Here is a 26,304-nt window from a genome sequence, read left to right as displayed (position 1 = left end):
TGAATGTGCAAATAAGATTTCATAGATAGAATTAGTGTTCCCAGTGTTCTCTGTAGTTAGAAGGAATATGGGTTTTACTTTGTCACGTAAATAGACAATACTGACTTTTGATGAGGACTAATAATATTGTAACAACACCACAAAAGCACTGCTGCAAAACAAGAACATGTGGTTGTTAGTCCATGCCCCCAGCCCTCATTCTTTATGTGTGGATATTACATATGCCCACAGGTGTGCCCACCATGTGGAAGTTTGCCTGTATTACCTTTGATTGATTGACCCTGAATATCTCCATGATTCTGCCCCAAATTTCCACAGCTGACAATTTAATTTGTCATGGCAGGGAAAGTTGGGAAAGGTGTTAATAATGATGTAAAGTAAGTAATGGCTCTGTTTTGTATCTCAGTATGTCATGGTGCATTATTTACACCAGTGCAATAGTGTGACATGTAAAATTGTCTTTTCTGGAGGCTTCAGCACATCAGGCATGCGCACCTCAAAAGCAACTTGTACTTTACATGTGTTTCTTCTGACTATCTCTCTGTATCTCAAAGTGCAGCTGCAGTGTGAGAAAAAAGAAATTACTCAACCTGGAAATGCATAAAGAGACAACAATTGGCAAAGTATAAGAATAACAACACTATAAAAGAAAATGATGTAAAATGAAATGAGCACGGGTGATGAGGAGGATTCAGGTGGTCTGCATGTTATAGTGAAGGTGAGAATTGCAGCCAGCTCTCACTTTCATAAAGTTATCCCATTACTGTCAACAGGCTCATGGGTCAATGGGCACATCTGAAACGACAATAAAATAAAGTGCTGGCCACTGAGTGCTTTGCATCCTGATAGGAAATCATGCACTTGTGTATTTCAGTTATCTTTGTGTGTGTGTTTCTAAAAGATGTTCCATTTCATGGTTGATTCCTGAACTCGCAATGCTTCAACACATCATTTCATAACTACCACTTAGAAGCAGTGACAGAGAAGAAAGGCAGAGGAGGGAGAAGACAGAGGGAGAAACAAAACAGAGGACTTTATGTTAGAGAAGAATGAGTGGGGGCGAAAGATAAAGATACAATGGAGGAGGAGAAAACATGCCAAATTAACAAACAAAATGATTAAGCAAGATGGATTAATACTTATCTAAACCTCCACCCCTAAAAGAAAATTTAATTACTGTAATGCTGCATACATAAATGTAATTATAAGATCAGTAGTAGATAATAAGAGTATCAAAAGCGGATTGACAATAAAAGGCAAGAAACAAGTAAGGAGGAGATGAACATCTAAACTTATAAGAAAAGAGAAACAGTGAAAGAAAAAGTAGGAGGCTGCATACTGCTGTGAGTCATCTGGTTTTTTTTTTTGTTTTTTTGGGGTTTTTTTTATTAGGTTAAGACTGCTGCACCCCAAAATATCAACATAACCATTTGCTGAGCTGAAGCCGGTTATTAAGAATACCTTGATCGGAATAAACCGGCCTACTCAGAGAGCCATATTACTGTATAAAGGTGTTGCATAACCCCTGTATAAACTCATCATGTTGACTCTTCTTTAGCCTACTTTTTTAAGAAACCACAATTTTTCCCCCGCCTTTAAAAAAAAAATGCTTTTGTTGTAAAAGCCTAATAATGTGCTGGATTCAAGGAGTTTAAAATGAGGAGAAGCCACAGCATCATATTATGTTATATAAACAGGGCACCACATATTTGCAGTGAATGTGGTCTGTAGTTGCCAAAAGGCTCAATAGCTGGTGCACTATAGTAGAACATAGGGGTGATTCATTTGTCAGCAGTCGGCCTTGGGATGGAATATCTTTGTATAAAAAATACAGATATGGGTGAGGATTACAATTCTGCATTTATTGGAAAAAGTCTGTAACAGTTTGTGATAAGTCTGCTTCAAGTGACAACTTTTTCTTTGTTTGTCAATAAGCCAACTATCCTCCAAAAAACCAAGGTCTATGGCAAATATATAATTAGAATTACTACTGAGCTATCCAGTCAAGTTGCACGCAGAGTTTACACGATGTCACAGTGAAGTTGACCTTTGACCCTTGACTTCTTAGACACAAAATTACATCACTTTGTTTCAGCCCATCAGATGTATTTGCAAAATGTTTTCATATTTACCTTGTGAGTGCATTACTTATCGCGTTTTGAAGGTCAAAGGTCAACATCATTGACATTGGCATTGGCATTTGACCTTCAAAACGCCAAATTCTAATCAGTTCATTATTGAGTCATAGTTGGCGAGAGTACCAAATCTGAAGGAATTCCTTTAAGGCATTCTTGAGACGGACAACCTGAAAATGTAATGCCTCCAGCTGCGGCTATTGCCTGTCAAGAGACACATTTCCTTTCTCTTTGGAGGAAACATAAAAGCTCTGATTACAAATTTCACAGCACTGACCACTCAAGAGATTCTTTTTAAAAACAATACTATTTTATTTTGTATTTTATTGGTATTGTTATATACATGGCATAATTTGTGCTTTTTTTAATATCAAGAATAAAACCATAAGGGAACACATCAGAAAATTAAACTTTAAACCAGGATTGAACCGTTCTTTTTTCCGCTGGATATACTGAGAGTTCTACAAAATCAGGAGAGAAGGGGAGGAAAAAAGACAGGAAACTAAATAGATAGATAGGTAGATTGATAAATATATAGTTTTTTCCAGAGACACTTGCAGATGGTCCACTGAGGGTAGTGTGAACGTTCAGACTGTGATGTGCTTTTACCAACAGCAGCAAAGGCACCTGTGTATCACTTTGTTTTAAAAAAAGAAAGTACGCCTCAGGGCCTTAATCCAGATGAGTTCATACACATACAACCAAATCCATACACAATTTCTTCCAGGGGGATTTCTGCCACACAAATCTGCTGATACTCAGCAATCATGAAGGTGGGGCACCAGGTTAGCAAGCTCAAGGCCATTCACACTGATCACCCCTTCTGAGACTGATTGAATACATCAAAAATAACCTCTTAAATCATATTTTGGACCTTTTTGACATTTCTTGCTTAGGTTGCAGAACTTTTGGAAAGGGGGTATAGTGTGAGATTGAAGGGACAGTTTTCCTGATATTTGAGTTTGGGATGGCCAAGCGAGATTAAAGAGCTCAGAAATAACAAATAATATGTGGAGAAAACATCAAGACGTCATTTGGTGAGTGATGGGTAGGAGACAAAAGGCAAGCAAAGACAATATTTAGAAATTCAACTGCTGAATAGAAAAGAGAGTGAAAATAGAGGAGTAATGAGAGGTAAAACTACTGCAGCAGAGAGAAGCGTTAGAGGGAACACAAAGGAGAGTGAGACCAAAGAGTAGAACCTTTTTCAATGACACAGAAAAGTGACATGACTGAGAAAGAAGAGAGCTCGGCAAGGAGAGCAGAAAGGTCATGCAAAAAGAGCAAAAAAATTCTGACAGACAAGGAACGCAGGATGATGTATAATGCTCCGTAACAAGGACAAAATTGGTCTGGCTGTCGCCCGATTGCTGCCTCTGCCAGACTGGAGGTTTGGCTGGTCTGCTATAGCATCTACCTAAGCCTTAATTTAACGTAAGACTTAACTCACTTTCCTCTTTTTCTATTAGCTTTCTGTCTCTGATGAGAAAACATTGTAAGCCCAGATGACTCCGGAGAGACGGAAACCAGAAGATGTGGAAACATACGATGAGAGGGAGAAACCCTGCATCTGGTACTCATGGATACTAAAAATGGGTATTTAACCAATCCAGCTGAGGAAAGCAGATAGAGCAATGTTTCTGTTTTTTAACCAGACCAGTGGATTAGAGAGGATAGGAAAAATTACGTTTTCTTTACCAGTCCAGTGCATGTAGGCGCATAAACAGAACAAAATAACTAGAGCATGGAGGAAAGATAAAGGAGAGCAGCAACAAAATATGGAAAGATAAAGAATTACAAGGTAGGGAAAACAATAGGGTACATAGCGGTAACAAGTGAAATATTTTAAAATAGATGGGGGGAGAAGATGGTGAATGCAAGGCTAAAGCACAATTATTTGCATTAGTTATCCAATGAAAAGAGGGGTTTAAGAGCATATTCACTATCAGGTGCAGATTAATGCAGATGGGTCACACATCAACATTTGGGTTGAAAGACTAGAGGGGGTGGAGGGGGAAGGCCTTTCTGGTATAGATTGGTCCGTTAGCTAGCCTTAGCTTCCCACTAGACTAAACCGTTGTCTGATTTATTTGTTAGCGACCCGCAGGGCTTGACCACACTGATGTCTCTTAGCCAACTTGAGTCGTTCTCGAAGTCCCTGCTGGCGAGTTTGAAGTCCATCACCATATCTGTATCAGTTTTCCAGCACATTTTGGTCATACAGTGAACACACAACTCACTTTTCTTGTAAGAGAGTTTGCTGTTCACAGGAAACCTCCAAATGTAATCCTTATGACTTTCATAAACCATTGTAGCAACAATTGAACAATGGCAAAGACAGCCAACGAGAGCCTTGGATTAAGAACGTCCATCCATGTCCATGAGTTGTCGTAGCATCATATCCACCAGCTAACCCTGGCTTCAGCTCCGGCCGCATCATCCATCCTCTTGACTAGCATTAGCAACTGACCAATCCATAGTTATTTGGTCGGCAAGCTGGCAATACCTTTTCACCAAGCTCTGGTCCATGTTGGCTCAGTCCTTTTGCTGGCATATTAGCTTCACACCAAGCCACAGTCCTTGTGAATTTGGTCTGTCAGCGAGCACTAGCTTCCTGCCAAGCTGTAATCCATATAATTCCATTGTTTGACAGACATGAAATTCTCGCCATGCTACAGTCCATATTGATTCGGCCCATAAGCAGGCATTAGCTTCCCACCAAGCCGTTATCCGCAGTGTTTCAGTCAGTTGGCTAGCATTAGCTTCAAACTAATAGTTCGTATGTCCTGGGTTTCTGTCAACCTCCCACTTTCAGCTCCAGAGACAAAAGTTACTGGTGGTTTGGCAGGTAGAACCTTTCTCAGCCGGGGACAGGTAGAGCTTGCCGTTAGCGCAGGCACAAAGCTCGTACACAGTCTGTTTAGTGTAGGTGGTACCTGGTGGTGCCCCCTCCAGGGGATCCACAGCACTGCCGAGGGGAATGTTGCCCAGCCTGATGGAGTTGGCGTCTAAAAAGATCTGTGGAGACAAAAGAGAAATAATTTAGAGAATTCTGATTTGGGGACAATGGATGGAGAAGAAAAGAAAGAACAAAGACTACAAAAGGAAAGGATAGAAAAATTATATATAAAACATGGAAAGAGATGCACAAAATGTGATGATACTGCTGCAGGGGACTGAGCTCACATGGACTGTCTTGCTTAAAATACCACATAGAAATATAGAAGGGTAAAAAGTTATGTTTTTAGAAAAAAAAAGAAACTGGGGTTGTGGATACAGAGCAAGAGAGAGCAATTTGCCGTCGGGGATGACTATACTGTCTGTGGTCGACCGGGGTTGTCATCAAGAAAGATCTTTGGAGACAGAGTGGGAATTTCTATTTAGAACGGGTTTCTTTTGATGAAGTGGTAGAGTGGGAGTGAACTAGGCAGAGGGCAAGATACGTGAAGAGAAAGGCAAGGGAATCAGTGGGAGAGGAGTGAGGGGAAGACAAAAGAGACGGGGAAAGACAGACACAAGGGAAAGCATGAGTCAAGAAAAAATCCACACTTCAAACAAAGAAAACTTTTACACAAGCTAATTTGCTGCGATATCACATTTACTATTATGTATTTTTCCAAACAAATGAAAAAAACACTGCCAAACAAACAAGATCACTAGACAGATTTGAAAAAGCTGTGCCAGTTTCTTTGGATATTTCCTAAAAACAAGTGGCCGCTTCTAAGAAAAAGACACAAAGAAGACATCGTCCTCCAGATAAAATCAAGCAGCTTATTAGTATTAAAATAAAACAAGTTTAAAGATAAATACACTTGACAGAAGACATGGTTAGTTTATCTGCATTGTTATCGCTTTGGTCATTTCTGCAGTGTTTGGACTTAAATGTCTGAGCTCAGCTTTCAAAGGCTTGGTGCAAAAATATTGGAAAAAAACAAAAACTACAAAGAGGGTTTTTAAATGATTTCCAATGCAAGTAGACCTTGACTTGGAGGAGTTTCAATCAGTTTGTGCTGAAGTGTAGGTCAGGGGGTTTGCTTCTTGGTGGAGGCCAATGGATTTAGCAGATCATGTGCCCTGTCAAGCTTATCTTAAATTATTGCAAGAAAACACCAGCAATACACAAACAATGAGAAAAGGTCACTCGCTGAAGAAGATACAAAAAGCTGCGCTCACTCTTACTTTGCAGCAATGAGGATAGATTGGAGGATGCAAGGCTACCAAGTGGAGTGGGCAAAGTGGAAAACTGACCTATGCTCCCCGATCTTGATAACTAGTTTACTGTATGTCCGATGGCTTGCGTTAATCTGACCAAATGCAAATTTGTTTGGGAAAAGGTGCCATTAAATGTAAAGTCCCACTGAAGGGCATTGAAGTGATTATATTTAGGCAACATATAATGAAGCTGGCATGTGTAGTCTTCTGTGTGCACTGTACTTGCAATGCTTTCTCATACCAGAATACATACAGAAAAGTACACTGCGCATGCGTCACCTTCTGCTGCTGCCAGGAACACTAACACAAGTTGACTTTTTAATCTAGTTTTTAAAAGTTTTAGCCTCTTTATATGTACTATGTTTTAGACATAGGTTGTTTTATGATGTATTTTTTTTAACAGACATTGGACTCGTGAATCTGAAGATTTAGAGAAAGAAGCTGAGCTGCAGCCTCCACTCAGGTTAAACACATCACAATTCTGAGATCCTATGGCTATGATAAACAGATCACGTCCACAAACAATGATACAACTTTGCTATGGACCGTCAACACCCAAACTCCAGTGCCTGGAACTGCCTCAAAACAACTTGAGGTCTGGGGCTCCAAAAGTCCAAAACATCAGTGACCCCCTCCCTCTATCTGGGCACAGCGGAGTCACAGCTTCTCATCAGTTGGGCTGGAGTGAAGGCTCCAGTGGTGTACTTGAGATACTGCATTCAGAGGAATGAGACTGACAAGGTCATAGTGACCTTCGCATTTGACCTTAGACCACCAAAATATAACCAATACATTCCTGAGTCCAAGTGGACATTTGTACTAAATTTGAAGGTGTTCTTGGGAGATATTGCATTCACAAGAATGGGCCAGATGGACAGACAGACGGAAGGATGGACAGCCGTCCATACAAGAAGGGACAGCCATACATACTGTACAACAACAAGCAAACATAAAGCCTCCGGGTAAGGCTATGGCTTTTCTTTTTTTTTAATTTTATATATCCAAGATTTCTCTTGGCTACAATGGCAGAATATAGAGTAGTAACCACATGACTGTTTGGATACACAATGCAAAGAGAGCAGGAGGAGCGGGGTTCAGTGGGGGCCCACAGCTCATTATCCCTCCTTTGGGTTAATCCAGTCATGAGAAGATGAGACATATTCAGAGGAGAACAAATATGAGAGAAGCACCACCAGCTGTAGCACATCTGTTCCAGAGAGGAAAGAAAGACAACTGTCAATGAGAATAAGAGACTGTCTGATAAAACGATGGACAACTAAATAAAAGAAAGAGAAGAAGAAAGACACGGATGGAGACCCCGAGAGACAGAAGTGATTTTCTTTTTCTGCAAAGACAAGAACTTCTCTTTTCCTCTCACTCACAATCCTCTCTCTTCCTTGCCCCCATCCTCCTCCTTATCCCCCATCGGCTTCCATCCCTCCTGACCCTTACTTCTTTCTGCATTCCTTCAGTCCACTCCTCTTATCTTCAGATTGATACAAGACAAGTTTCAGATGTGAATCATTACACAATCTTGGTTTCTATTGACTGCTACGCCTGCTTATTTATTTACTCTGCAATCTTCGATGTTCAAGGAACCACTGCTCTCTTGCTTTCTTCTCTCTCTCTCTCTCTCTCTCTCTCACACTCACACTCACACACACACACACACACACACACACACACACACACAAACCAAGGCTAGGGCGATAATCTCAACAGACATCTGCATCCCCATTATTCATATTCTTCATTTTAGAAATGAGGAGAGGAGAAGTGGAAAAAGTGTGCAGAAAATAGCTATGAGTGCAAAAAGACAGAGGGGAAACAGCAAAAGAGGGGGATGAGAGGCAGATGAAAGGATGACAAAGTAAAAATGTCACATCAGAAGTGGCTGGAAGAAGATGGGGGACACAAAGAGAGGGAGATAAGATGAACGAAAGAAAGAAAAAAGGAGAGGAGAGGGATTCGGATATCCCAACAGCTAGGAACCAATTAGTATAACTAATGATTTCACATTGGCTGACAGGGCACATCTCAATCTGTACAAACAACATCCGCACATACAGCACGCACACAAATACACACACACACATACACCTGCATGATGGAGCAAAGACGAGGTATACTCATGTTGCCTTTGAATATCTGCACAGCTAAAAGCAGTACATCTATTAGCCATTAGCCTGGAGATAGATAGGCATATAACAGACTGAGTTAAAGATGGTGTCATCCAAAATCGCCTGAAGGTCTTCACTCAGTGATGTACTCAAACTCCACAAGATCTCCTGTATCATTAATTTCCATTCTTCCACCTAAAGGTTCCTTGGAGTTTAAAAGCCTCTGGAAATGTGTATATTAAAGTTTAGTGTCTCATTAAATATCTACAAAATCTGAGTAAAAATAAATGTTCCTAACAGTTAGAAAACCGAGTTCAAAACAGCTCATGAAAACAAACAGTTTCGAGGATAATAGCATTTCTCAAGACTGTGTGGGCGTGGCCAGTCACATTTAGATTGACACCTCCTTCAATCCCACCTTGGTCAACTGTCTCTCGTCTCCACAACAGCCATGTGGCAAAGCAGAGTCGGCGGGGTACAGCCCTTATCTGTTCATCCCTCTGACTCTGGCTGCGTTTGTAAATTCAATCTGATGAACTACACTAGAAATGAGAGAGCTGTTGTTCGATGCCACAGAGCGTTCTATTTCTTCATCAATCAACGAACCATTAGGTTCATTACACATTAACTGCATTCGGCGCTTTGCTGCTCCTTCTCCCCAGACAGAGTGCCAGAGTTTGGTTCTCTGGATAACGGAACAGTACATTCCAACAGCGCTCCGAATTTACGTACGGCCCAGTTTGTGCCAGAGTGCACTCTGGCACCCGGAGTGTTTTTGAACGATCTGAATGTCTGATCCACACTTATCTCACCCTGTCAATTAAAAGTATGATGATTTGTACAGTGCAATTGAGGAGGTTGACATGGGGTGTGATATCAGGTGCTAATCCTGTGTTTTGAATGTTGGTGTCTACATATGCTTCCCAGACAGGATTAATGTCACCAAACAGAGCATGCAAAATTGGAATCACTCAACCTCCCAAAGGGAAATAAATCCTACTCAAAGCGTCTTAAAGACACATTACTTCAAATTTCTTGGCACAACAGCTCTAGTGGTAAAAATGATCACCTCATGTTTTTAAGAATTTGGTAAATTTTGAAACATTTTCAACCGGGGCTGCCTCCTGAAAGTCAAAGATTCAAATTATCAGTCTGAGAGCCCTCAGTTGAGTGAGATTCTGTCAAATTAAGCAGTTTTTTTAAAGTCTGCTTCTGGGGGATATTTTTGGGTTTAAAGATATAGCTGCAGAGTAAGTGCTGATCGCTTTCCCTCACTCTCCATTACAGACAGCTGTGGACCCAGACCCAGGTTTATTTGGGAAGCTTTAGGTGCCACACATCTATTGCAGTGATTTTCCGGGGTCTGCATTTTCAAATCTTATTAGGGAAAAGGTTGTTAGGTGCAAAGGAAACATGATCAGAAGTCTGTTTGGCCACAATTACCAATAAGAGTAAGACCCACATTGACAAAATACTGTAAATTTTCTTTAAGAAAATTAGTCATATATTTTTGGCCATACCTTTAACCCTACAAATGAAAAATTCCTGCCAGGCAAAAAAGAAATATGTAAAGAAAATCCTTTCGTCGTTACAAAAATATAAAAAATGATTGTGGACCTGTCAGCTTATAAGTGTAAACACCATGGAGCTCATGTTACTTTAAATATAAAAAACCCCAAAACAATACAAAACAAACAAACAAACAAGAAAAAACTCCCTGTGTATTATCATCATAATTTCCAAAATTTGAAAAAAAGTTAAGTTTTAGTTGTTTTTTTTAAAGAGTTCTTTAATAATAAATAAATAAATATAAATTCCAAGAGGCAGAATAGTGAGCCTCTTTGAAGCTGCTGTGTACAGATATCTCATTAGCCTGCCATGCCTCATTGGTTTTAATAAGACATAGTAACAATGACAACAAGTCTCTTTAGGAGCCAGTGAAAAACGAATATGTGCACTTTCCTCCCCATGTGCCGGACAAAGGAAAATACCACACTACAACTCTAAATGTCAAGGTATGCCGTTAACAGGTCCCTGGTGCACACCTGTCATCTTCCCTTTGACTCCCCAATAAAAGCTGCCAGGGTTCAGTTACAGACTTACAGAGGAAAGGACTCAGTCACGGTTGGCAACATAACCCAAATCTAATTCCAACAGCCTACTTGCTACAGCAATGAAAACCCAAAATGAACTTGGGCATGGAGACGGGGATGGGGGAATGAGGAGAGATGGGCACATGTTTATGTGAGGAAGTGCCAATGAAATTACTGCTTTCCCTTCCATAACATTGGAAACATCACAAAAACAAACTGAGAGAAGGAGTAACAGAGGAAGGAGGGAGGGAGGGTTGAGGAAAGAGTAAAGACAGATGATGAGGATGTGGAGAGTAGGAATGGATGGAGAAATAAACAAGGAGGGAGGGAGAGGATGCTTATGAGATTGAAAAGAGAGGCGATTATTTGAGATGAGAGACTTACAAGGCGGTATGGAGTGAGGAAGAGATCAATAGAAAGGAGCTGAGAGGTGAGGGGTGAGACGAAGGCAGATGGAAAGAGAGATGTGCGGTAGATGGACAGATAGATGGATGGATGGAAAGAGGGAGGGGAAGTAGAGGAAGGGGAGTGGAAGTCATTTGTTGTAGCTTAAGGTCGGATTAGCGCTGACATTCATCCCAAATGAAAGTGTCTGTAAGTATTAGGTTGGCCCGTTGTTAGCAGTCTGTGAGGTATGTACATGTGAATGCATGTGTGAGTCTGGGACATGTGTCTGTGAATATAATACTGTTTGTGAAAAGGTACAAAGGAGTGCTTGTAGTCAAGTGCATTGTGCTACTTATATTCAGTGACATGCCTGCATTTTATGTATGTATAATTAGACTGATTCACCTGTGGTATGTTCCCCTGTGTCTCCCAGTGTATGAGTAAAGGAGTGAAGGAGCTGGCTCTATTGTAGCCTTTTTGTTATGTTTCCTTTATGGTGCTACCAAGCCAAGAGCAAAAGTCCACCAAAAAAGCTCTCTTCTGATGTTTTTCTTACTTTTAAATCATTAGCAGCACTACACACACAGATGTTCTGGACTCTGCCTTCTTCAGCATAAGTGTGTTAAGCAAAAGTCTATTACCAGTTATTGTATTGACCACGACTACGTGCCTCAACCATTGATAAAACCTTAACAAGTAATCATTTTAAAAAATAACAGAAATATATGAACAAAAACATTTTTTTTTTCAAGGTTGATTTGTTGTCATTGTACAAAACGGTGTTGCACAACGAAATGCAGCTGGACTGCATTTATGGTACACAAGAAAAAATGAAAAACAACAACATAAAAACAGTATTGAAATCCTGGAGCCTGACTCTTTTACGATTCCCAAGGTGTACTTAGCAGGCGTCAGCCAAAATGCCTCTGGACACAGCTGTAAAGATTCAGAGCAATAACCAGTGTGACATAATGCTGCATGACACATGCAAGTTGGGGCAGTGCTTGGTTCATTTTCAAGCAGGACAAAAAGCAAGACGAGGTCTGGTCACAAATTTTCTCAAATTACAGCTAAACAGTACACTAAAATATGTTTCTGAAAACATTTGAGGCAGGATACAGGCGGTGCGGTAACGGAATCTTGATTCATATCTGATATCACTCCCTAGTTTGAAAGTTTGATCTAAGTTTCATGACCCTGGTGTAATGCAATAAATGGAGTAGACTGGACACAATTACAGCCACTTACTGCAGTGAAATATATGACACTGAATCTTCCGAATGTGGACCAGTGACTTTCATCTGGCAACCATCGGCCAGCTGCAGAATTCTATGGCTGGATAATATGGACAGCAGCATCCCACATCAGGGAGACAATGTCCATCAACAATGCAAACACAGAGTCTGCCTCCCCTTGTCCCTCTGGACTCCTGTGCTCTGTTGGCTCGGAACACGGCCCGCCCGCAAGGTGCAACAGCAACAAAGGAACGAGGTCTCTGTAAAGATGGGGGCAAACAGTATCTCTCAATACTGGGCCAGCCAGTAGTCCTTTTCATTAATTCCACTTTCCTGCAACCGAATAACAGCCAGAAACAGGGTCAGACTACTTCGTATCCTGCCTCTCTGTCCTTCTCTTGCCTGCCGAGACACTTGGTTCGGCTTGTTGCTTGTCTTGCTAGGTGGTTAGAAGATTCCTTGAGTATAGATCATCTCAAGGTCCTCAGCACTTAATCCATACCGTGTGCTTCCTTCTTCCAAATGCGAAAAAACAAGTTCAAACAAAAAAGTAGAAAAGTTCATGGAAGGCTGCCAAATCTTCATGCAGCACAGCCAAAGTTTAAGGGTCAATATACTCCCTGATATTTGCACCAGAAACCTGGTAGGCACATTTTGAGGAAGGCAAAGCCGTAAACATCAGATTGCTGCTAATTATTGAATTAAAAGAAGAAACTTTGCCTTTGCAAGATATCTGTCAACCCTTAGAGGACCTAAGAAAAGGAGCGTTGTTTATTGTCATCCTACCATGTTATCACATTCTATCAGATGATTTTTGAAAGAGAAATGTAATATTTTATTTAAAGTGAAACCTAAAAAACATCCTTTTATTGATGATTTTCATTTAATGTGTATGTAAGGCAATGCTCATTTTTTATCCATTGAGTCTGCTAGTCCAAATGTGCACATGCAGCAGCATGTACATTTACAAAGATACTGGCAGTGTTCAAAATATTAGGAACACCGTACAATAGAAAAAAGACACAAACTAGCATGATCACGGAGGTGAATCTAAACCTCACAGTGACACTTAACTTCAAGGCTGTGGGGATGTTCATATTCTATTTTCCACTCCCTGCAAACATATAGAAAGAGGAAATGCCTGTGTCTGTCTCTATGTGTATGTGTCCCTCATGCATTTGCATGTCTGTGTGGGTGGCTGGGTATGTGCATGCAGCATGAGTGTATGTGTGTCTGAGCCCATCTCTTTCCGACATCAGTTTAGCAAGCACGTGGCCCTGGCGTCAAGGAGAAGGGAAACATGCGGGAAGCAGCAATTATAGAGGGTCAAAACATTTTTCATGGATGATTTCCTTTGGCACAGCTGAGGAACAGGCAAAACAGGGTGGGAGGCAAATGTGCTGTGAGAGAGGAGGAAAGGCGGCAATGAAAGGACAATTTTTTTGTCTAATGAAAGGGGGTAGGGAGGTGAAGAGAAAGACAGCAGAGGAGATATGAGGGTTAAAGGGTCTTCGGGGGAGTTCAGGAGGAAGAGTGTTGGGAGTGAGCAGATGAGTAGTGTAGGAGGAGGCTGAAGTGTATGAATGTGTTTAGGGGAAGACTGGGACAAAGAAGGAGTCCATTCTGAGTGGACAAGAGAAGAAGAGAGGTGTGAAGGATAAAAAGGGCTCAAAAATGTGGGTGAAAAAGTACAAATAGGGCACAAAACTTTATTTGTGGTTTAGCTTGAGCTTTGACTTTATTGCAGCTCTCTACCTTTCTTTTTTCTACATACATGTGTCAATAGCACTGTATAAACAAATCATGAGCCAGTATGTGTTTGATGATACTAAACTGACATAAAAAATAAAGGATGTACTGGGACTGAAATTCAGCCCGGGGCTTTGAGATGGAGAGGTCTTTTATGCTAGCACCCAAAGAGCACAAACAGAAAATTTTTTGGCAGTGATTTTAACAGTAATACAGTTTTCTTGGTATAAAGAGGATCTAATGATGCTGAAGACCTTGAAGACACTTTAGGAGGTCTTGTTGACTCATGCCTCCTCAGTTTGTAAAAGTATATCACCACTGCACTGAATCAAAATAAGACATGGGGAGGCAGGCCTTTGTGAACTGGAGCACTAAGTCACAATATACTGCCAACTACTGCTAACATCTATACTAAAATGTGTGTAGTCAGACAATAGAACATAAGTCCTTTCCCATTGCCAGTAGACTAGAGCCATGTACACGGCTCTATAGCAGACAAGTTTGCTCTCCTGTTTTTTTTTGTTTTTTTTTACTGCAGTGTCAAGTTTTTGATCCATGTTTGAGTGCTACTTAGATGGAGACAGCCGGTATTTTATGGTGGTGTGTCATTGCATCTCACAGGTAAAGGGACTAAAATTATCATGTTCACCCAGGAATTGTATTTCCATCACTGCCATTTACAGCTGGAGCCAGTAAATTCTTATAACTTCTGCTGAGTTATTTGACCGGCGTTTGAATGCCAATTGTGTCCTTTACCATTACATGCTAAGCCAGATGTAAGCTGGTATTATTGGGTTTTTTTTGTGTGTGTGTTTTTCTGCACCACCTTTTTCCTCATCTCCCATCTTCTTTCTTTTTGTCATTTTCACTCATTACATTAATCACAAAACTTCAAATAGCTGCAAATGCTTTGCTTAGATGAAAATTCAGAAAATCAAAAGACACCATGAAGTAACCATTTAATTCAGAAAATTGAAAAAATAAAATCTCTATGACCACTGGCAAGTTTGGAATGGAGTGGAATTAGAGGGTCCCCAGACCACCTGATGGCCAGCCCACCCCTGCTCATCAATAGTATTACTTTTGAAAAGGATAAAGCCGAGGCTGAGTGAAATAATCTAAATCAACTCAAATATAATGCTCACAAGAGACAATCATAGTCACAAGCACACATCAGACTCTTCTATCAAACTTGAGGCCCACAGCCTTTTATATTATACTGACCTGGAACCAAGTGGACTAGAAAGTGTCAACTTTAAGGCCTATAACTGAGAGGATGGAGGTGTAGAGGAGTGCAGGGAGAGGGGTGTGACAGAGGTTGAAAGGACAATAACAGTACAATCTCACCAGCACACACACACACACACTCAGTAACACAAAGAACTTTGCACACACAAACACACTCACTTCCACCTCTATGTCCGCCTAGCTTCAACTCACCTTTCCTCCCATTCTTCGTTTCTTTCTCTCTCTTGCTCCCACTGCACTCACACATGGAACACATGCACGTGCGCGCGCGCACACACACACACGCACACACACACACACACACACACACACACACACACACTCCAACAACACAAATAGGTGGGAGGTTGTGAAGCTATCTGAGTGTATTACACAGACCATTAGGTGTGTTGAATGGACAGACGCTGGAATGGGAGCTGACAATGGACTAAATGACAGAGGCTGGAGAGAGACTGAGAGTGTAGTAACCCAGATGTAGCGGGGACATGAAGCGATATACGTCTGCTCTACTGTACCACACACACACACACACACACACAACTGCAGAAACAGACGAATGCATTTACGCAAACATCCACAGGTAGAAAGGAATAGAGAAAGTAGCAGGAACACACTTATACACACAACAACACACAGACACAGCCGCAGAATAAAATGGGCGCAAACACGCGCTGTGATAGACGATGACACAAATAAGAGAGAGAGAAAAACAGATTAAAAACTCCCACACACATTGAGAGACTGAGGTGGAGTTACATCAGACTGAAGGAATCACAAACACACACACACACACACACACACACACTATGATGATCGCCTCGGGCAGTGTGAAGTATAGGCTAATGAATTTTCCGACGTTAATCACACCTTTTGAAAAACATCCACTTCTCCCAGATATTGGCAGGTATCTGTTAATCTGTTATCTCTCTTTCAGACACACACACACACACACATGCACGCATGCACACACACGCGCACGCGTATGGTAGATGCAGACTCTCAAAGAGCGGAGTTGGATGATGAAAACAAGTTTTGGAAGTAAACAGAGAGGCTCTAGAGACTGAGTGAGGATGGGACAGCTGTGGCAGCGTGCTGTGCCTGCACTTTGTGTGTGTATGGATACGTGTTTGAGTTGGTATGTGTGCACATGCGGTTTAATGCTATGTATATGAATGTGTGTGAACATCCAGTGTACTGTATTACATAAATTTGTTTGAGTGTGTGCATTTCTAAGTGATTATTTTGTGTGTTTTTTCAAATACGTTTGCATTTATATATTTGCGAGCCTTCCATAGCATCAGTGGGTACGATAGGGAGTTACCCCCTGCCAGCATTCTAATTCACTCGCCATCCTGCCTTACCCGCAGGTAAAACAACAAGCAGTGGAAAAAAAAAAAAAAAGTCAGTCCCAGTGTACCAGCCCAATAACACCTCCAGGCTACAGCTTCTTAATAAACCCCAGCATTGTGTCAACAAACAATAAAACTCCATGGTAACCTAACTTTGTTAAAAGTTCCTGTAGTTAACCCAATTTCACCTCACTGAAGTCAGCAGCAGTGTGAAGCAAATGATCACTTCTGAGTAAATCATTTACACAAAGATGTGCCATGCAGGGCATTCAAGGTTTCTTTACGTGTCTGAAGAGAGTTAGAGGTAACGCTGATACTTTGCTTAAAAAGCTGTTGAGAACTCACATTGTTCTTTTTTTTAAAAAAAATACTGTAATTCTGCACTGTATTTACACTCACTGCTTTGATTGGCACATTCTGACTGCCATACCATCCATTCTTCTCTTGTGTAGCGATGGGTCTTCTTTGTTATTTGTAAGGCGAGAAAATACTTGCACCTGTATAACCTGCACTTCAAGAAATAATGGATTTATTAACAGAGACTGGTGAGATATATCTGGAGAGGCTGGCTCTTCAGGTGCATTGTCAAGTGGAATCAAACCCAAAAAAACACTCTTGAGGCCATAGCAGCAATCTGTACTATATATAAGATATCACTGTTGATGTGCTGCACTACTTCCTGTTGATGGAAGTGGTGTCAAATGATGGGCACCATTTTCCGAGATTAATATTGACAGTAGTATAAATGTATCATCTCATTTCTAAAAACAGGAAACAGGAAATAATCTAATCTTTTCAAAAGATATTTAGTCACAGTTTTATGAAAATTGTATTTTCTTTATAGCTGACTTAAAAATTGGCTACGGGGTGGCATGCCTGTACTAAGGTGATAAACTTCTTTTTTATAACCTATGCATGTGTAGCCGATGAATATTGACAAAACCCCCTTTTTTGTCGTTGAGTCCTGTTGAGTTTTGTGTTCTTTAATTTAAGTTATAATGAGTTTAGTGTCGTGAAGAGAAAGCTAACGCTAGCATGCTAAGTTAGCTTACATAACCTGACATGGTTTTTCGCTTTCGCTGTTTGATGTTGCCATTTTGTTTCTTATCAGGAGGTATGAGCTCAACTGCCATCAATGTACACACACAGCTCAGTGATGTCTTTCTGTTGTACCACAGGTATGGAGATATTTTTATGATTAATGGTGTTGTTGTTATAATATATTGTAGTAAAAGTTAAGCTATTTTAGCTGTTAAATGTTAAGAAATGTTTGTTATTTATTTTTAGAGAATCAATTTCACATGTTAAATATAAAATTCTATTTTCTTCATGAAAAAATGAGAAAACAAATTTGGGTTTTCTGGTTAATTATAAGATTTGCGACATGTTTATGAAATGTAAATTGAAAAAAAAAGCTCTTCCTGAATGGCTGCAGGAGGTGTGAGCTCAACTGCCCTCAATGTACACACACAGCTCATTGATGTCATTCTGTTGTACCACAGTAAAGAGCCAGTTGTTTCCTGAGCCTGTTGCATTGATATACCAACCCAGAACACAGTGCAGAGAGAGAGAAAGAGGGAAAAGTCACATGGGTTACACATGAGCACCTACACCTCTTGTTTTTGTTCAACAGGCCCCTTAACAGCCAAGGGGCCATTTATGTGCATAGTTAGTTATGTGTAAGGACATGAATGGAGGCTTCTGTCTGTACACTCGTCCATATTTGTGCCCGGTTTTTTTTTAAAATTTTTTTTTTGATCTTATGAATATGAACAGATGCCGCTGGAAAGTGTACTGTATTTCAAGTGAGATGTGACTATAGGAAACAATAAAGACATTCAAAAAAATGGCAAAATGCAACAAAAATTGGTTATATAGTGAAAAGAATTCTCCATCCACGTCACAAATTATTTAATGGCCTCTACAACACAGCCTCCATTAAAAGGTACATTATTCTGACCTCCATAGTTACCCCATTTGTTAGTGTTTTGAGTCTGCCCTATAGTGCCATCTATTAACTGTATCTATGCCAACATTAGAGACGCATAACCGCAATGATGTTTATAACCTTTGAAACTGGCATATCTAATTTTGAATATCAAGGAAGTATAGATGAATCAACACCCAGTACTAGGCTTGGGTAGTATCTATTTTCTTCATACCTTATACCTTCCTGACATTATCTATTTTTTCATTCCTTATACCTTCCTGACATTAATCGAGGTGTATGGTATATGACGAAGATGTCATTGTCTAATCTACAATACTAATATGCCATTACCCTACTTGGTGAAGTCTTTCTGGATTTAAACTCTTATGGTGGATAGAATAATGAATTGATAGGAAATAAGCATCCTTCTTGGAAGAGGGCACAATGACACTTTTTGCCATGGCAGATACCAACACTTCAGTGAGCTGAACTGAGATGATGTGTTGAATAAAATCATGTGGCCAATAAACTGTATTGTTGTTGAAAGAAGTCATCTTAACATAAAGTGATGTGTGCCAATATCCCAAACAGGGACAGAGGCATTTTTTACTAGTCCTTTCTTACCTCTAGTGGTGCATGCTGTGTACTACAATACATTGTCTTGATACAGCATCTCTGTATAACTTTCATAGAAAGGGGCGTCTGTGTCGTTGATGGTATTGAAAATCATAACTCTGGGATTTATAAATACCTCTGTATGCCATAATACCACCTTGAGGAAAGCTACCAAAAAATTCTGCACATGTGCATTTGGGGAAAATGCATGTTTTTGACTGTATATAGCTCTGTTAGCAGTGGATTTCCCCATCACTGTCAACCAAAGTATTAACTAGTATCCTCCAGACATGTGGTGTCATCAAAAAGTGACAGAATCATCGCTGGCCTGCATAAATACTCATGATTTACAGTTGCACGCAGGAGCTTCCCTTTAAAACCAGAAAAAAATGCAACTTATGTGCCCTACTCAAGGGCATTTAGACAGTATTTGCTGAATGTGTTGTGTATCACTCCCCAGAGAGCATTTCTGTGCTGTCTGCTCCTCAACAAACAGCAAACAAACATCAAAATGTAAGCATTTTGCACGCTAATTGGTGCTCTAGTTTATCCTGCTGCATTGGACCTTTCTGCTTGACTGCACATGTAGTCTTTCTGACACTATAAGTGTATTAAGGAGCAGATTGTTAGATTTCTAACCCTATGACAAGGATCCTGTTTAATAATAAGGCTACAATCCAACAGTTACTCAGAGCTGTCAGTGGAAATAAAAGTTTACTTTAGTGAATTTAGTCAGCCAACTTGAACATGTCTCATGTTTAGTAAATGTAGGTTCCAATGTTTAAGTTTTGCGGGGGCGTCTATTCTCTAAGGAGTTGTCTATTGAAATGAATGGTGAGCTAGGCCAAATGTCTCCAGTATACAAACAGAGAGAGGATGAGAATGAGTGATGCACAAAAAGTTGCTGACTAGAGCTGCGGTTGCATAAAGCGCATATCATGAGACAAGTAGGAGAAGCGATAGATTGATGGAAAGTTAACGTAGAAATAATCAACAAAGGGACGAGTACAGAGGCAAGGGAGAGGGCGAACAAACTTGGAGAGAGAAGAAAATGGATGGACAAGAAAGAAAGATGGTAAATTAATGTAGGATAGAAAGAGAGATGGAGAAAGAGAGGAAGGGAGTTGATAAAAAAAAAAAAAAGCCAGGAGGACTGCAGGAATCCTGAGAGGATCTGTCAGCTCTCGTTGGCTTTGATTTTAATGGAAGCCAGCACTCCCCTACCTCTAACCCATTTGGCCCTAATTCCAGCGCTGCTTTCCAAACTTTTTAAACTTTAATGGCCCCTTCTTAAGTGCCAGCTGCTGACAACATTGATTTGGCTTTAAGCCTCGCTGTCCTGCACGCCTTTATTTTCTCCCGCAAAATCGACAGAAACATCTATTTTCTGCCATCCTCCTCCACCTCCTACTCATCCGATCCTCCCTTCATCCGCTCTCCTCTGTTCATTTGATGGTGTCAGCGGTCGGGGGAAAGCTTGTATGAGAATGGATGAAAAGGAGCACTATTTGGCTAAGCTGGCCTTTTTAGGGATGCGGGTAGGTATTTTTGTGCCGTTTATTAACAGGCTGGGTTGGTAGATGGAGATGTGATACTTCCTTGCAGACTGTGGGTGATAAGTTTTACAAGATCGCATTATTTTTATGTGTTTATGACCAACCAATTCAATATACTCAATTTCACACTAAATGTTGACTTTGACAGGCAAAAGAAGTATAAACTTGCAGTGGACAGACGGCATATACCCTTGCTGGGAATGGTATGTATCGCCTGGTAATTTTGATGAACACGACAGCCATTTAAAGTAATCAGAAGTTGGCAAATCATCAGATATTAAAGATAATAAGAAAATGTTTTGCAATTAGGCAACAACAACACTTACTTTAGAGTTAGCAGTGGTATTTCTGCCCACCTTTGAAGTGTTTGACAAAAGCAAGCACCATTGGATAGCTCCCACAACCTTTATGACCTGGACAGCCATCACAACAAACTTTATAAATCATCCGCTTAAGCTGGAAAAGTTGGCAGGATGATGCTCTAGACTGTATGATGATCAGCCAATAGTTTTAAAATCTTTACCAGCTAAAAATATAATATTAGATGAGAGAAGTTGCTGCTGGACAATTAAACCACAAAATAATCTTTGACATTGTCTTTGAATTATAAACACAACAACTTGAAACTGAATGTTCACAATTCCCGCCTAAAAAAAAATGTTATTCATTAGAAAGTATAATGAACTGTGCAGGGAAATGAACTAGCATGTGATGCATGCAGATCTGAGCAATAAGTAAACTGTGGGTTCATTTTCCCAGCTCTTCAACATATAGTCTAAACCAGTCTTTAAATTTGCAAGGGGCAAATAATATATAGAAATCTGTAGAAATTTGTCTCAGATTACTATAATACATTTTTTTTATAAATGTCAGGAGAAAAATTTGCCTTGGAGTTAAATCCACGAAAATGGCAGCAATCAAATGTGTGTCTCTAAGCTAGCAGATAAAACGTGTCCTCATATAAAATGGACCCTGATAAAATGGACTGCCTGATGACGAGACTGTGCTAGACATTGCGTCATTAGGCACTACTGTCATAAAATGGTTTTGGGATATATTGAGATTTCTAAAGAAGAGCCAACAAAGAGACAGGGTCTGTAGACGGATGGGAGAAAAAATGAATAAAGTAGAAACATAATTCAAAAGTTTTGACTTTATGTCTGCCAGTTTGTATTTGTTGCACTGATTTACAGTATCTGCCCTTCAAGTTGCTTCTTCTCCTGTCTCTTCATGTCTGTCTGTCTCTTTACCTTTCTGACTGTCTTTACCTCCCTTAGAAGTTTCAAAAACAGGTGCTCTGTGGATCCAAGGACAGAAAACGACCCCAAAAGAGTGAGTGGTTAGACTGAAACTTACAGTCTTCATTAGGGCATATAAAAACAAATCTATTCAATTGTTTTAATATAGATATACAGTATATTTAACAGACATAAGCAACAATTTTGATGACAATAATCTGCACATAAAGTGCACAATTACAGCCATAAACATAATATGCAAATAGTGTAACCTGGAGCTGCTGTTTGTGTGGACACAGCATCTTCTTGGTATTTTAGAAATTCTGCTATACCCATAAGTAAGCATATGAATAAGAATGGTTGCAGGGGCAGAAAATCAAGGTCTTGACAAAAAATTGATGAAAAAACAGTTAAAGTTAAATGAGTTTGCAATTTATGGGTGTTTTTTGCATAGAAAAGTGAGAGAGGAAAGTCAAACTCCTGAGAACAACCTTTGAGTCACTTAGTGTTCTTTCAAAAGGTGAGAAGATATCAATTATTTTAGTTTCTAATGACAAACTGATGAATTCTGAAGTGATCTTTAAAGTGCGAGAGAATATGTTCTGGTTGAATTATATGTTTAAATGCAACTCTCAATAAAAGTTTTGAATAGCAGTTCATCCAACTGGCAATGATTTATCACTTAATTTAGAAAACTTTTATGTTTTCAATATTCATTTGAGGTGTTGCCAAACAAAGTAAATATATTCCTCTTATTATCTCTGCCAGGCGTGAGCCTATGGGATCATGAGTTTGGTAGTGTGTGTGTGTGCGTTTAAGTGAGTGTGTGTATCTGTCTGTCTGCAGCTAATCAAACATAACTGGACCAATCACACTAACATTGCATGCATTTATGATTGTTGATATGCTCAAGGCCCTTTTTTGGCTGCAATGATTCACAATTTTTAAAAGTTTTTTAAAATTGTTTTGTACCATCATCCACTGCTGACTCCTGACTCCTCCTAACTGGCCAGAGTTTTCTGGAAATCAGTCTGACTTACAACAACAACCCTTGATGTCCGTGGCAGGTCACATTTTGATCTTTGCTGTTGCTCAAAAACTGACCTCCATGAAAAAGTTTGGTCTTTTTTTTAAGTTGCTGGATCTGCAGATTAAGTCTATAGCCAATAAATTATGATACACTAAAAGGGTTTTTTTGATTATTTTCTTGCTGCATTCTTTACTGTAAGGGAGCTGGGTGGGACAATTCCAAGAGTTGCAGTTGTGATGTGGTATTGTTCCGTCCACCATGCAGTGTAAAACCACACCAGGAGCATTTCTGCAGTGGATCGTTTTGCTTGGCAAATTTCTAGACTTGCATATTTTGTTGATTTGGTCATTTTACCTTGACATTTGTGCTACTCCTATAAGTAACGGAGGTATGTAGTTAAATGGTTAATTTTTTTATTTTTTTTTTGTTTATTTTAGTTGTGTTTATTGACATTTCCTACTAGGGATATAACAATTAATTGACAATCAATTAATCAGTTGTTAAGAATTTAATTGAACATGTGAGATTTAATCAATCAACTGATAAGATATGCAATGCCGTCAAATCAAATTGTAAGCAATATGTTGCTGTGAGCTTTGATTTAAGAAAAAAATCCAGTTGGTATTGATCAAAATAAGGAAAGTTTTTATGTTGTTTTTTTTTCAAATAATGATTGATCGATTGATAGTTTACCAATAATCAGTCAAGGACAGTGCTTACAATTTGCAACCCCATTTCCTACTTTGTTGTGCTGTAGCCTACAGGCAACGAGACAAAGTAATACTATTTAAAGTCCAGTTATAAATGATGTAATCATCAATGATGATTTGGCTTGGAGCATGGAGTTATTAAAAACGTATTTATTCTCATGATTACATTGTATCTATATCTCACATACAGTGCCTGTTAGCAGGAGAACTTGATCGGCTCTGTGCAACGTGCTGCAGCTCCATCAAAACTGAAAAGGCTCAGATTTTTATTAACTTCCGAGATGTTTCTGAAAGGTGCTGTGGAACTGAATTGTCTAGAGTGGCCATGATCAGCTCAGGCGGGCGACTGGTGGTTATCTGCACGCTGAGTGCACTTTTTTTTGTTGGGTGTCTTAAAAGGCTTTTATTGGTTGGTGCAGCTTGACAGAGCTCTCACTCTTTGCTGTTTAGGAGAAAGTTTCACATCAAGTCTTAATTGAATCTGCTGGTTTGATTAGTTAATCACATCAATAGAATTCTTGAGCTCACACACTTTTTCTTTCTGGGACACTCTAATTATTTGGAGAATTTGAGCCTTTCTGAACACATTTACACACACTGATAGGGCTTTCTGTGGCACTCACTAAGCTTTACCTCAGTGAGCTGAGTGAGCTGTTTTTATCTGGATATCTGGCAAACGGGTACCATAGTATATACTGACAAGGTTGTTCTTTCATTTTTTCAAGCCTAGCCAAGGACCCACACCACAATCCTTGTTACACCCTGCTTCATGCTATTGTTCACCATCAATAAGGAGACATCTATTTATGCAGGGATGACAGAAAGAGAGAGCGTGAGAGAGGGTAAGAGACAAAGATAATGGATGAACAAATAACAGAAAGAGACAAAAGAATATATGAGTGAGAGAGAAAGAAGAGAAGACAGAAAAGAGGTAAAAATTATAATCCTCCCTCCCCTCCCCTTTCCCAGGGAAGTGACAGCCACAGTGATGTATAACCCTGGCAGTGGAAAGTTAATTAGATAGGCTGGGTTACTTAGAGATGAAGGACTGAGAGGCTGAGAGGGAAAGGAGGGAGGTGGAGGATGAGAAGAAGATGTAGAAGAAGAAAGTAAAAAAAAACAACAAAAAAACAAATGAACAAAGAGAAGAATACAAAGGATGATGGTGACAGATGTGAGTGAGTGAGACGAGTCAGGGAAGAAAGTAGAAAATAGGGAAACATGGGAGAGAGATATGACAAGAAGACAGGTAATAGGGGAACGTTGGAGAATGAGGGACATGGTGGGCTAGAGCCTTGAGCCTTGCGCCTTGACACTCAAATACAGCCATAACAATATGACACACACATGCCACAATGTAAGAAGGTTAAAATCCACAACATAAATTATTACAACTGCCTCAGTCCCTCTCTGACAATGGCACCCGGTGTGCTCGGCTCAAGGACACACTCTAACATGTCGTATGCACTGCTGAGCAGGTGACTGCGTGGCTGCCCTCCATCAGGGAAGTGCATGACATCCCCCAAAAGAAGAGGATGTTAAAACAACTGGCATCAGAACAGTCACATCTATCTGCCTTCAAAATTGTTTTACTGGAAGTCAGTGCCCATTCAATGACTAGCCTTGGAAATGTTATACTTTTGAATGCTATTTAACCCTTTGAAACCTGAGAAAATTGGCTTGATTTCCTTTAGAGACATTGGAAAAAGACAACTTACGAAGAAATGGCCCAAACATTAGCAAGAAATTAGTGATAAGTACAAGGAAATCGCCTATAAATTAGCAAAAAGACAAAGGTTAAAGGGAAAGAAAGAAAAAAAGCAACAACACAAAAACATGGAAATGACCTGAAAAAAGAAAACAAATCTAGAATAACTCAAAAAGCAATTTCCTTTTCATTTCACTTTTATATGTCATGCTTTTCATTATTATTATTATTATTTTTTTTATAGATTTCCCCTAGCTTTTTTTTCTTTTTTCCCATGACACATTCCCCTAGTTTTCTTCTAATAGTAGTTTTATAAATCTACTAATTTCTGGCAATTTGCGGAAAATTTGTTTTCCCTCTTGCTGTGAAAGAAATTACACCAATTAACTCAGGATTGAAATATTTGCTAAAGGTCTCTGAAAGTAGCACAACAAAAGTGATGTTGATCCAGGTTTTAAAGGGTTAACCACCTAGCCCACTACCAGTAATGAAGCTATGGTTGACACAGAGTCTGTTGCTGTCAGGGGGAAAACTCAATTACTCAGTAATTTGTACCTTTAAATTATAAACTCATCAATTTATTAATTTTCTCCATGGTTTATCTTGTCAATAGCTGCAGTGAGCAGGAGTCTATCCCATTGCACTAGGTTAGAAGATTTGTTGCCTCAATTTAGTAAATTGCCCCCTCAAAATTGCTCTCTCAAATTATTCATTTTATTCCCTTAGTCATAGTCCCGTTGGCAGTCTTTGACAGACTGCTTGGACTGCAGGTATATTTTGATGTTAGACTGAGATATGCTGACCTTTTGGCTATCTTTGACATCCCTCAAATGTATTTACCGGATGAGAGACTGTTGTGCTTTTAAAACCATAAAACTGTGGATATCATCCAGTTAATTAAAAAAAAAAACACAGCCTCAAGGCCCTGGAGTACTTCCTTGCAAAAGATGGAAGAAAAAGAAAGATCTTATTACTATTTCAGTGGTGAG

General features: G+C 39.7%; 1 protein-coding gene across 2 annotated transcripts in view; it reads right to left on the bottom strand.

The window, feature by feature from the left end:
• Positions 1-1,837: 1,837 nt before the first annotated feature.
• The window catches only part of sgcz (sarcoglycan zeta), a 407,248-nt gene continuing 382,781 nt past the window's right edge, over positions 1,838-26,304 (bottom strand). For both annotated transcript variants that reach the window (XM_042485586.2, XM_042485585.2), the window contains exon 8: positions 1,838-5,153. In XM_042485586.2, coding sequence (XP_042341520.1) covers positions 4,947-5,153 — 207 coding nt within the window. In that variant the 3' untranslated portion in view covers positions 1,838-4,946. The remainder of the gene's footprint in view (positions 5,154-26,304) is intronic.

The sequence above is a fragment of the Plectropomus leopardus genome, chromosome 3 (genome assembly GCF_026936395.1).
Source record: "Plectropomus leopardus strain MGB_pleo_1.0 chromosome 3, ASM2693639v1, whole genome shotgun sequence".
NCBI classification, from domain to species: domain Eukaryota; kingdom Metazoa; phylum Chordata; class Actinopteri; order Perciformes; family Serranidae; genus Plectropomus; species Plectropomus leopardus.
This window is presented reverse-complemented; position numbering and strand designations above follow the sequence as displayed.